Source organism: Phoca vitulina, unplaced genomic scaffold (assembly GCF_004348235.1).
Source record: "Phoca vitulina isolate PV1807 unplaced genomic scaffold, GSC_HSeal_1.0 scaffold118, whole genome shotgun sequence".
NCBI classification, from domain to species: Eukaryota; Metazoa; Chordata; class Mammalia; order Carnivora; family Phocidae; genus Phoca; species Phoca vitulina.
The window spans coordinates 1-12,246 of NW_022589821.1; the positions used below are offsets into that span (position 1 = coordinate 1).

Sequence of the window (12,246 nt, forward strand, 5' to 3'; positions counted from 1 at the left end):
GGGGGGGTCAGGAAAGGGTCGCAGTTTAGGGGGTGGGGCAGGATGGGGACTGGATGTTGGGGGGTCAAGGCATAGAAATCCTTTGCTGCGTGGGACCTTCCATCCGCTCACTCCCTGTTACAGATATAAAGGAGGCTTGGAAACAGAGGCCCCCAGGGACAAGTGTCGGATCGTAGGGCTGAGGTCCGACCCCGAGCAGGTCAGGGAGGGGCTGGAAGAAGTGGCTGCCTGGGGGGGCGGGGGGGCGCGCGGGGCCGTGGCTCACTGCGGAAGGAGTACTGCAGGAAGGAGTGGTGGCGGATGGTGTCAAAGATGGAGTAGAGGGCCCAGTCCAGGCCGCACAGCAGCAGAAGCAGGAGGAGAACGGGCAGCGTCTCCACGAGCTCCCTCACCTGCCCGAGGAGCCGCAGGCCCTGAGCTGGCAGCGCCGCCCGCCCCGCACGGCCCCTCCGATGCCCCGCCCCACCCCGCGTGGCCGCCCCCACGGCCTGCTCACCACGTTCCTCATCTCCGAGGCCTGCACGGAGGGGTCGCAGGGGAAGATGACGGTTTTCTTCTCGGCTTTGAGCAGTGGTAGCAATGTCCGTTTGCCCTGGATAAAATGTCCAGCCAGCGAGGGACACCAGGGCCCCCTCCCCTCGCCCCTCTGCCCTTCTGGAGTGTGAAGCCACAGAGGACGTGCAGCAGGGCACCCTTGGCCAGGGCTGTGCTCACTCACCAGCTTCCTCCTGCGCTCATCGATCTGACAAAAGTAGGTGCTGATGTAGATGTTGTCAAATCGGATGTCGCCATTATAGCTGTCCGTGTAGGAGAAGGCCCTGTGCGCGAGGACATGTCCGTGTCCCCCAGGTTCTCTTACCCACCCCCCACCATGGGCTTCCTGGACGCTCCGTCATTCCCCAGAGCACCCAGCATGCGCCGAGCACCGTCTATGTCCTGGGCGGGGATGCTGTGCCAGCCCCCAGCAGGCCGGTGCAGGGCAGGCGTCCACACAGGTGAGGAGACGCAGGTGGAAAGGCAGGGGGTCGTGTGCCTGGGCGGGAAGGGAGGTTTCCCAGGCATGGACCTGCTGGCAGGGTCTCAGGCAGAGGAATGAGCAGAAGCAAAGGCACAGGGAAGCGGGAAGCCCCTCAAGGCTGCAGAACCACCAGCCATTGTGACTGACTCCCACATCCACCTCTCCAGCGAGCCCCCGAACATCCTCTGGAGGTCGCTTCAAGCAAAACTCACCCCCCACCTACATTTCCCTTCCCCCCCAACACACCCTCCGGTGCGGCAGTGTTTTCTGTGCGTGCAGAAGTGGCCCCCTGCGCATGTCCCAAAGTCCCACGTAATGCTTCGGTTTCCTAAGGAAAACATGCTAATTATTGGAGATGGGTTTAAAACTGCAAGTTACTTTAAGTAAGCTCCGTGAGCTGTGAAACCTAAGTTCCAGGGGTTCTGGGACCCTGTAGAACGCCCCTCGGGCCTCGGACCGAACAGTCACGGGCAGGCCCGCCCGAGAGCGCCCCCGTGTGGAGAGGCCGGCGGCCGGCCCGCGCCCTGCCCGCCCCGCCCTCTCGCCCGCTCGGCCGGCCAGGGACCTCACCCAGGTTGAAAGCCTGGAAGCGGACTCTGCGCCTCCTTCCTTCCCTCCCCGAGCTGGCTTTGAGACCTGCTGCACCTTTCCCCTTCCTGCCTCCATCTCAGGCCGGCTTCCTGCCACGCCTCGCTCCCTGCCAGGCGCTCTAACCTCTGACCCACCTGGGCCTCCCAGCCTCCAGCCTCCAGGGCTTTGCAGACTCTTGGGGCCATGCCCACATCAGCCCCGTCCTTCAGCCCAGCCTCTGCCCTCCACATCCCACAGAACCCTCCATCCCTGCCCCAGAGAACACCCTTCCTCTCCTTGACCGTGGCTCCCCATCTGCAGCCTTTTGAAACCCATGTATGGCCCTTGCAGGGGCCCATCCTCAGCTCCCACCCCTGTCCTGGGAGCCAGGCCCTCGCACGGCCCTCCAACCACCCATGCTCTGTGGGCACCCCTCTGGCCTCCCCTAGACCATGAGCGTGTTGAGGGCAGGAAGATGGCTCGTTCACTCTGTCTTCCCGCGGCACCCTTGGCACACACACAACCGTGCCCTCACCTGCCCCACAGACGGGGCAGGAGCCCCCCACCTCCCCCCTGTGGCCGCCCTTGCCCAGCCCCTGCCCATCTCGGGCACTTGGGGGTGGGGACAGGAAACAGAGGGTCCAGAGGTCAGCGGGGAAACAGAGTGAGGCCCGGGGCAGCCCAGCTGGACGCCAGGCTGGGTGGGGTTGAGGACTTTGGTCCAAATGGAGGGAAAGTAGCTGCCAACGCAGCAGGCGGCAGAAAATGAAAGTAGGGCTGGACGATAGAGATGGGCCAAGTCAGAGCCAAGGGGAACATGAAGGGCAGGAGAACAGTCAGAAGTCAGAGCTGAAAGTGAAAGAAGTCAGCGCTGGGATGAAGGCAGAAGGGGGCAGATAAATGAAGACCAGCTCCCTTTCAAGGTGGCAGAGCACGGGCCACGTGTCCCCTACACCAGGCCCCCGTCTCCTTTAACTCCATAAACAACCAACGTTCCCGCTCGCGGCTGGCCGCGCTCCCACAGCTCCCGCAAGGCAGGCCCCCGTCCCAGGGAGGAAGGGGCTTCAGGGCGGGAAGGCTCACGCGTGAAGGACCAGCAGGAAGGTGCAGGAGAACAGCGCACGCAGCAGCCCCAGGGCCCACTCCAGCTGGGCCTCCTGGTGGCGGACATAGTCCCGCAGCTCGGTGCTCATGTGTTCCCAGCTTGGGCTGAGGCCCAGCACTGCTGCCTGCTTCTCTTCCTGGTGGAGGGCATGGGTGCGGATGTGGCCCTCCCGGCGTCTCTGCCCTGGCGCCCTGCTCATGTCCCCCAGCTCTTCCCAGGACCTTCAGAACCCCCGTGTGGAGAGCCCGGGCGTGGTCCCTCCTCCCCGCCGTCCTGCTCCCCTGCGCCCGTCGGACTGACACCCTCTCTCACCTGGCAGGCGGTCGGGTCCCTGCCCACCACAGGCTCGGCACTGCCCCTCCCTGTCCCCGTCCCCCTCGTCCTCCCTGTGCCTCGTCACCCGCTCTTCTGCAGGCCCCGTGCCCTTCTCCCGCTCCCTCGCTTCCCCCAGCCCATGCGCCCCTGCTTCCTACCTTGAGCTCAATAGTGGCCGAAAACTCCCCTTCCAGGTCATGAATAGACCGGTTGAGGGAGTCGTACGTCTGCCCAAAGTTGCCTTCGACGGGGATACGGCGTTGGCACCACACCTCCATCGCTGCGGGGTGAGGGGGGGCAGGGGGCAGGTCCGCAGCCGGTCCCCCCTCCTGTCCACCCTGTCTGCCTCTCCACCCATGACCTTCCACGCTGAGGCTTTCCCTTCTCCGTGCTCCGTGAGTCCCGTGTCCTGGGGACTGATTTTCCCTCATTTTTCTCACCTGTTTGTAACCATGCCAACTATTAATGATAGCAACATTTATAAGAAAATCCCTTTGTGTGCAGCTCTGCTCCTTGCTTCCTGAAATCCTCAGAACCCCCTAACGGGGTAAGTACTACTAGTAGGCCCGTCTTTCAGATGGAGGGACGGAACCGGGGCCCGCTGTGAACACAGCTGGGTGGCAGAGCCAGCCCGTGGGGGGCCTAAGCCCTGCCTGCCCGACGGCTTTCCTGCCCCACGCCGACCCAGCGGTCCCCAGGGACTTGGCTCCCACCCTCCCCCTTGCCCCGCTGACCCTTGGCGATGCCACAGAAGAACTTGAACTTCATGGGCAAGCAGAGCAGGTGTTTGAGCAGCGGGACCCAGATGCGCTGCATGCACTGTTCATGCTTGTGGTCAAACCAGCGGCGGCAGCTGAGGATGGCCCGATCCACCACGTCTGCAGGAAGGGGCAGGGAGCAGGTGAGGCCCCCACGGCCGGCCTGGAGCCCTGGCCCCGGCCCGCGCCCCCCACGCCCCCCGTGCCCTCACGGGAGCAGTGCAGCTTGGTCTTCAGCTCATACATCTTCTGTGTAGAGAGACGGGGCCTGGGAGGTAGAGCTCGGTGAGTGTCCACACTGCGGGCTGTCCCCTCGAAGCCCGTGGCGTTCTCGGCCGCGTAGCCGGTGTCACTGTTCACCTGGGCATCCAGCTCCTCAAAGGACTTGGAGATGTTCTGGGTTTCGGCTTTCAGCGAATCTTTGCTGCCCTGGGGTTGGGGGCCGAGGAAGGAGCGGTCAGTGGGGCAGCGAGGAGCCTGTCCTGTCCCTCTGGCCGAGCTCCGGGCTCTTCCCTCAGGCCTGGATGGAGCCCGGGCCCCGAGACAGCCTCACCCCATGCCCCACTGTTCAGTCTTCGGGACACCCCTCTACCCCCCTGCCCTGCAACCAGTCGCCCCTGCTCTGCCCCCGCCCAGCGCCCAGCTCCTGCGCCGGCCTCCATCTCAGATCCCCACTAGTGACGGAAGGTGCCCCAGGCCCTGGGACTTCGCTCTAATCTCCCAGACCACTGTGCCATCTCAGTGTCCCCAGTCCCAGTGTCCCCGATGTCAGCCCATCTCCCCAACTCCTCAACTCTCCAATTCTCCCACACCCCCAGCCTCCAGTCCTCCACAGGCCGATTCCACAATCCTGTGGGCCTCCAGGCTTCCTGGCCCCCGATTTCCTGACATTCTAGTTCAGCTGCCCAGAGTACCGCCTACCCAGGTGTTTGCAAATGGGGGCTGCGGGTCCCATGACTGGGGGCGAGGGCTTTCCCGGCAGCTGGTGCCCAGGGCACGTCCTGCAATGTTTGAGGACAGTCCCGCAAAACATGCCAGTGGCGCCCCGCTGGGAAACTGAGTCCAGGGTCAGATCTCCCAGCTCCAGTCACGCCGGCCCCCAGGGGAGAGGAGCCCAGACCCTGCCCGCGTGCGCGGGGCCCTGACCAGCAGGTCCTTGAACACTGCCCGCAGTGGGGCCGTGGAGACGCGCCAGGCCGCGCGGGTGTTGTTGACCTGTAAGTCTACGGTGCAGCCCAGCGACGCGATCACCTCGTTCAGGTTGTAGCGCAGGTTGGCCGCGGGTCCTGGGGAAGATGCCCCAGTGGGTCTCCCTCCGCAGCTAGTCACTTCCTGAGGGCCCCTCCGCTCCCGCTCTGCATACGGGGTGACCACCCTCAGAACTGTACAACGAGGGGGCCCTGAGCCTGGGAGAGGGCAGCTCATTCCCCTCCGGCTGGGTTTTCCCTGTGTGAACCGAGGAGGCCCAGAGACGCGGAGGAACTCTCTCAGGGGCATCCAGCGAGCTGGAGCAGCTGGATCAGACTCCCCGTCTCTCCCCTTCAGCCGCCTGGGTCTCATCAGGTGGCCCACCCAGGATCCTGCTCCAGTCACAAACTGGCACCCGGGGACACACGCTCACCCTCGTAGATGGCGGCCAAGGCGTATCCCAGCACGAAGAGCCGGCCCTCCCTGCCCAGCATCTTGGGCACCAGCAGGAGGCTGGCACAGCGGATGTGAGGGGAGGTCCCCCAGCCCAGCGCGCCCAAGCCTGTCGGGAGGCAGCAACAGGTGGTGAGGCGAGTGAGGCTGCGGCCTGACCCACCAGGCTCAGCAGAGCACCCAGCCCCCAACTTCTTTCTGGAGCCGTGGCCGTCCTGCCTCTGCCCCCACGTACGCGGACACGGGGAGGCCTCCGAGGCCGCTCACTCCCGCGCTCCTTGGGTAGCCGTATGCAGGGCTCAGCTGCGTGGTGGGGGAGGGGCGTGGAGCCGTGGCCCCGACCGACGGGGTGTGTGTGTGCGTGTGTGTGTGTGTGTGTGTGTGTGTGTGTGTGTGTGTTCGGGGAGGGGGAAGCACTTCTCTTCTCCAGGCTGGGTTCCCACACACCCCAGGTGCTGAGGGGGCAGGGAGCGCAAGAGGAAAGTTCTGGAAACAGTCCTGGTGCTCAGAGCCACCTCACTGTTCCCACTCACAATCTCCGTCCCTAATTTTAGCCTTAATCACGGACCTCCCGGTGTGTGTTAGCAAACGGGTGTCTCCCTGTGGTCTCCGCAAGGAGACAGAGAGCTCCTTGCAGCTCGTAATGCAGGGAGAGAGCCGCGAGGAAACAGATGACTACAGCCCCGAGCGCTAAGTGCACAAGGGAGGCGCTTCTCCGGGCTGTGCGGGCGGGCGTGTCTGTGGGGAGGGTGGCGCTGGGAAGGCTGGACAAAGCCGCTGACGTGTCAGCTGGGGCTGGAAGATGAGTAAAGTGTAGTTAGGAGGCAGGACGGCATTCCAGGCCAAAGGGACAGCATAGCTGGGCAGGGAACCCAGCAGCTTCCTGTGGGATGGAGCGCTTGCCTTCGCCAAAGCAAAGTCCCTCCACTTCCTCCCTCCACCTCCTGGGCCCTCGCCGGGTCCCCGTCCCCTCTCCCGGGGGCCGACTGGTCCCCTGCTTCCCCTCTGTACTTGGGTTTTCACAAGGCAGCCAGAGTGACCTTGGAAGCACATCCAACTGACCCTGTCCCTTCTCTGCTTCAGACCAGCCGCGGACTTTCCACCAGAGTTGGGGTCTGACCCAGCGTGGTCCACTGACCCCCGTGATGGGGCCCCTGCCTGGCTTCTGCCGGGCCACTCAGCCCTTCGCCTCCCTCGCCCGCCCACACAGGCCTGCAGCCGGCCTGCACTATGCCAAGCTCATTCCGCCTCTGCCAGGAGCGCTGCTCTTCACCTGGCTGGCTTCACCTGGTCATACAGGTTTGCTGTGAGCCCTGTCTGGTGCCACCCGACGGTGTGTCTGCCTTCTTCCTCGCTAACACAACTTGAGTTTCGTTCAAGGCCAACTGGCAGTCCCTGCCCCGGCCCCTGGGGGTAAATCTGGATCCGTCTCACCCAGTCACCGTTTAACAGGACATCGGAAGGGGTTTGTTCCGTGGTCTTGGCCTTCTGGCCAACGACTCAAGCTAGGGTAGTTGGCAAGTAGTTGCCCTACATTCTACAGAGAGCCCCGGGGGGCTGGGAACCCTCTCTGGGCCCACCAGCAGGGCAAAACGAGTCTCTGACCCTCTACCAACCAGTATATACAGAGACCAGACCAGAAATGGAATTTTCTGGAAAAGAAGCAGTGGGAGTAGGCAGACATGGGAGGGGAGGCTGAAGAGAGGAGGGGCGTTCACTTCCAGGCCAAGTGAGAGGCCTCACGGGACCCCGGAGAGACAGGGGCCGGGGGAAGGTGGCCCTTGCTGAGCCGCGGCACCTGGAAGCCGCCCCTGGGCGGCCACTCGAGCGCAGCGTGGGAGGCCAGGTCGGGGCAGTGTTGGCAGGGCCTCTGGGGAGGATGGGGGAACGTGACCTGGGAGCCTTGCTTGCTTCTCAGGGCGGCAGGGGAGGGGGCAGCGCAAGGCACCTGCTTTCCCACTTTGGCAGGGCAAGGATGGATGACTTTCTCTGGACGTTTTGGAGGGCGGCAGGCCTCATGCCATCTGAGAGGTCCTCCCCCTGGGGGCAGCCCGTTTGCTGTGGGTGGTAGGAGCTACATGAGGTCAGCCAGATAGAGCTACTCTCAGCAGGAGAATGGACCTTGGAGGGCCACACGGAGCCTCCCAGACACCACGGAAGGCCCCCGAGGCAGCCGGTGGGATGGCTTGCCACCCAGAGGCAGTGGGGTTCCCCCAGTATGGACGACTTCAGGCTTCCGACCCTGTCCCTCTAATCCCTTCTGACAGCAGAAGAACCAGAAGGGGAAGGAAGTGGGGAAAGGAGGCCAGGGCGGCCGTGCCCCCTTCACTGGGGGACCCCTCACCAGCAGTCGGTGGCCTGGGGGCAGGGGCGCCAGGAGGGAAGATGCTGGAGAGTGCAGGGAGGTGGGATTTGGGTATAGCCTGGGTTGGACCTTTCCAACCCCAGAAATAGTCACAATTACGGAAGCAGGACCGGGTCTCATAAATGAAAATAAGCGGCAAGTGAAGGGTCTGTGGGAAAGGTCATCCATGGGGGCCCGCCGTGGTCCTGTGGCTGCCCACACAGGTCCATTCCCAGAGGGGGCTGGCGAGGGCCCTGCCGGGGCGGCCTGGCACAAGCGGAACCGGGAAGCTGGCTGGGGGGACGGGAACGTTTTCCTCCTTCTTAAAGGAGACATAAAGAAGGAATGTTCTGGTCTTCCAACATTGGTGTATGAAGATGAGATGCCTGGACTTGTGGTCACCCATGCATGACCTGAAGACGAACGGTCACCAGGCCAAACATGGCGGGAACCTGGGTCCTTGGCAGGTGGACTGAGCTGCAGAATTATCCAAACTCCAAAGACCACTCGGCCTTGAAACTTGTTGTTACATGAGATAATCAACTTTCTCTGTGGTTAAACCACTTTCAGGTGGGTTTTCTCTTCTCGTAGATCGACAGCTTCCCACACAAGGCCCCCACCCCAGTGCTGCCTCCGAGAAGCCTTCCCTGACTACCAGCCCCTTTCCCCCACGGCCCCAGCTTCCTCTCATCATGCCCCTTTGTCACCATCAGAAATGCTCTTGTTCCTTTCTTGTCCTTTCCTGCCTAAACTCTCTCCGTTGGAGGCCCCTCGACCTTGTTCACTGCAGAAGCCCCCAGAGGGGCTCAGTGAGTGCTGAATGAATGAATGAAGGCGTGAATGAATGAATGAACGGAATCGATCGGGAGGAGCAGGAAACAAGGTCAGAGAGGTCAGGAGACATGGGGCATCCCATGGGGCACCCTTGGGTAACATGGAGTCCTTCTGGTTGGGGAGGCCCCTAGAGGACAAGGACTTGTTTTCTTCCATAGACCGAGGGCCTATGGATCTCCCCTCAAAGCCCAAGAGGAGGCTGGGGCCGGGAGGGACACTTGGGTGCAGAAGAAACAAGATCGGACCCCTTCTGGGCACCTGGGACTCTCTAGGCCTGCTCCACAGGCCTCTCGAGCGTCCCTGTCCTTAGCCAGAACTCACCTACCACGCTGTACAACGCCACCATCTTCTGACCTTCGTAGATGTTCATAGGGTTCACCAGGAGCTGAAAGAGACCTGAGGGTGCAGGGTCAAGCCAAAGGTCAAAAGATGGGTCCCACCCCTGACCTTTGCCCACGCTCACCCATGGCCAGGAGCCCTCCGGTGCTTGCCCCCAGCAGGAAGGCGGCAATGGGAAACGATCCCGGCTGGCGCTGCAGGAACCGGCTGCAGGGGACAGGCAGCCCCCAGCTCAGGAGCCTCTGCACTGCTGGGGTGGGGGGGAGGCGGCAAACACACTGGGGCCAACAGCCCACTCTTCTGGCTGGGATGGGCTTCATCAGGGGCAGGGGCCTGCAGGGGGAGAGCCTGGGGGGACTTGGGTGGGCGTGGCGGGAGTGGGGAGGACATCCTGAAGGAGGATGGGGGGCCCTGGGGATGCAGGGCAGATGTGAGGGAGAGAAGAGGAAGGGGCTTGGCTGGAGGGGGCACTGGGGGACCCACGGTGGGGGGAGGCGTGGGGGTCCGAGGGGACAGGCTGGATGAGAGGCCCCGAGGGGCTGAACGGCCCTGGGAAAGGACGGGGTCTCTGTGACTGACTCACTGGTGTGGGGGAGCTTCCTTCTTTCCCCCGTTGCTCTGTCCTGATGAAATGTGCCGGCCATGAGTCAGCTTTGGGGACCCTCTCTCGTCCCACAAATGTCCTCAAGGATGTCCTCGGCGCAGAGGTCCGCTTCTGTCCCCTCTGCCGCCCCACAGCCTGGGTGAGGTCTGTGTCTTGCTCCCTCTGCTCTGAGACTTGGGGAAGGAGACTAGCGACCTACGTGCCCTCTCCAGTCCCGCAGCCGGGTCAGGCTCTCCAAGACAGATACAATACAAGCCTCCGGAACCTTAGAATGTGGAGAGGCATTCTGGGAGCCTGGAAGGGCCACGGAACCTGGTGGGCATCTCCTGGAGACGGGCGGACATCGGGTCTCAGCAACCATGCCCAGAGTCACGAAGGACACTGTGCACCCCTTGGGGGCAGAGGAGTCAAGCATGGCTCGGGCTGTGGTCCGCAGCATGGGGGGTTTTGGCCTGGGCTTGTCCTTGGCCACGGCCTACGGGCTCCTGCAGCTGCTGGTGGAAGGACACAGCCCCTGGGGCTGCCTGGTGGGCACCCTCACTCTGGCTGCCTTCCTTAGCCTGGGCATGGGGTTCTCGCGCCAGGTCCGGGTCACTGTCCTCTTGCTGCTGCCCCAGGCCTTCTCCAGTGAGCGCGGGGTACCGGGGGGAGGGGGTCCTGGGGCGGGGGGGGCTGGAGGGAAATCTGAAAGCTTCTGCGAGAGGCTGTGTGCGAGGCCGGGGCCCTGCGCCCACGGAGCCGTCTCCCCCAGAGCAGGGCCGGACACTGCTGCTGGTGGCGGCCTTCGGGCTGGTGCTACAAGGACCCTGTGCCAACACCCTGCGCAACTTCACCCAGGCCAGCGAGGCCGTGGCCTGTGGGGCCGAGCTGGCCTTGAACCAGACCGCCGAGGCGCTGGAGCGGGCCAAGCAGCCCCTCGTCAGTAAGGCCCCGTGGCCCCCTGCTCGCGCGGTCTGCGGCCCTCCCGCTCCGTCCCCCTGTGGCCGGCGAGGGGCTCTCCCCTCCAGGCGCCCGGCCAGACCCCCTCTCCCTGCTCCCTGGTCTGCTCCACCCCCTCGGCGCCTGGCTCCCACACCTCCCGGGGGCAGCGCCCTCTCCCCACCCCACCCCGCAGCAGTGGAGAACCAGCCCCCCAGTGCCCCTGCTCCTGCTTCTCAGGTGCCCTGAACAAGATTAAAGCCATTGCCCGGAAGGCCAAGGAGGTGGCCGACCGGGTCCGCAAGTTCTTTCGGTCCATCATGGATGGTGTGAAGCATGTCGGTCAGCACGTTCAGCATGGCTGGGGTTTTTTTGGGGGGGGCTCAAGATTCACCCTGTCTCTTCACCTCCGCCCCTGTCCGGGACTGGGGCCCCTCCTGGGTGCTGAGCAGGCCCCGCTGGATACAGTGCAGCCAGGCCCCTGACCACAGGTCTCTCCTGCTCTGGGTGCTGCCCTGGGTTCCCCAAGTCCCTGAAAAGGTGCCGCAGGGCTGCAGGCCTGGGCACCAGCCCCACAGCTGTCCCCAGCCAGGGCCCTGCGGAACGTGTGGTACTGGATCCTGCACATCGGCGACGTGTGCAACGCGGAGCTGGGCAACCCTTACCTCAAGTGCACGCGGGTCTTCGAAGACGCCAAGGACAGCTGCATGCAGGTCATACCACGAGCCTACCACCTGTGCTACGTGCTCATGCCCTTCAAGCTCGTGCTCTGCGGGCTGGCCAGTGGTGAGAGCCGGGGCTCGCCCGCGGGCCCGGGGAGCCAGCACGTGGGGGGTCCGTTCTCAGGGCTGGGCCCGCTACGGGGCCGGTGGGGGAGACGGAGGAACTGGTGTGGGGGCTGGGGTAATGGGGAGAAGGTGTGGAGCCAGTGTGAGGGTCCGTGGGAAGAGCGAGAAGCCAGAGGACCCCGGAGGCAGGAGGGGCCATGTGTCTTCGCTTCTCCTGACGCTCGGTCTCTGGGTCCCAGTGGTCCAGGTGTTCTGCGTCATCCCCAAGTACATCCAAACCTTCTTGCGCAAGACCCTCGGCACCCGTGAGTGGCCCGCTCCCAGCCCTGCTGCCCGCAGCCTCCCCTCCTCCTGGCACGGCCTCACCAGGCCGGGAGTGCTCCCAGTCCTGAATGAGAATGCCGGAGCGGGATGACAGGCGCCCGGAAGGGACTCAGGAAAGTGAGGCCCAGCCACGAGGAGGTGCCTCAGCCAAAGCTGGGCTTTAGAGCAGGAGGGGGGAGAGGACCAGGGCCTCCTGTGCCCCCTCCGCCCCCCAGCCCCGGACAGGGCACTGAGAGGGGTGGTGATGGGGGCGGGGGCTGTGGTGTCAGGCCTGCGGTGGTGACAGCGTGGACCGCAGGGGCTTTGTCCCCTCCTCCTCGGGGGGTCCCGGCTGGTCTGTGAGCTGTGCCAGGCCCTCCCCCTCCTAACCCTCCTGGCTCCCGGCTCCCCTGCACCTGCTGGCCCCAGCTGTGAGGAACTTAATTAACCGGGTGCGCCGGGAGTTCGAGTTCAACGTGACAGCCACCCACCACTTCTCCGTGGACCTCAACGCCTCTCGGAGCCTGTCCCAGGTGGCCCTGGACCTCCACGAAGCGGTCAGCATGAAGCTGCACCGAGTCCGAGAGGCCCTGGCCCTGATGGGCTACACCACACCTCTGCTGCTCTCCGTCCTCTACCTCCAGTGAGGGGCTGGGGGCTCGGGCTGGGGGCTCGGGCTGGGGGCTCCGGGCTGGGGGCTCCGGCTGGG

At 64.2% G+C, this 12,246-nt stretch overlaps 2 protein-coding genes across 2 annotated transcripts in view; one reads left to right on the forward strand and one right to left on the reverse strand.

Annotated features, from left to right (window-relative positions):
* Window positions 1-265: 265 nt before the first annotated feature.
* DCST1 (DC-STAMP domain containing 1) lies at window positions 266-9,568 on the reverse strand (the record flags this gene model as incomplete). Its single annotated transcript, XM_032398675.1, has 12 exons — window positions 9,508-9,568; window positions 9,049-9,174; window positions 8,907-8,981; window positions 5,388-5,516; window positions 4,913-5,052; window positions 3,979-4,195; window positions 3,743-3,886; window positions 3,167-3,288; window positions 2,672-2,829; window positions 719-818; window positions 497-592; window positions 266-392 (listed from the first exon to the last, which is right to left on the reverse strand). Coding segments are annotated over exons 1-12 (1,495 nt in total), but the record flags the coding sequence as incomplete, so codon positions are not given.
* Window positions 9,569-9,887: 319 nt separating this feature from the next.
* The window catches only part of DCST2 (DC-STAMP domain containing 2), a 9,515-nt gene continuing 7,156 nt past the window's right edge, over window positions 9,888-12,246 (forward strand). Inside the window, 6 exon segments of the mRNA XM_032398605.1 lie at window positions 9,888-10,155; window positions 10,280-10,450; window positions 10,687-10,788; window positions 11,035-11,232; window positions 11,474-11,539; window positions 11,967-12,180. Of these exon segments, the coding sequence (XP_032254496.1) occupies window positions 9,888-10,155; window positions 10,280-10,450; window positions 10,687-10,788; window positions 11,035-11,232; window positions 11,474-11,539; window positions 11,967-12,180 (1,019 nt within the window).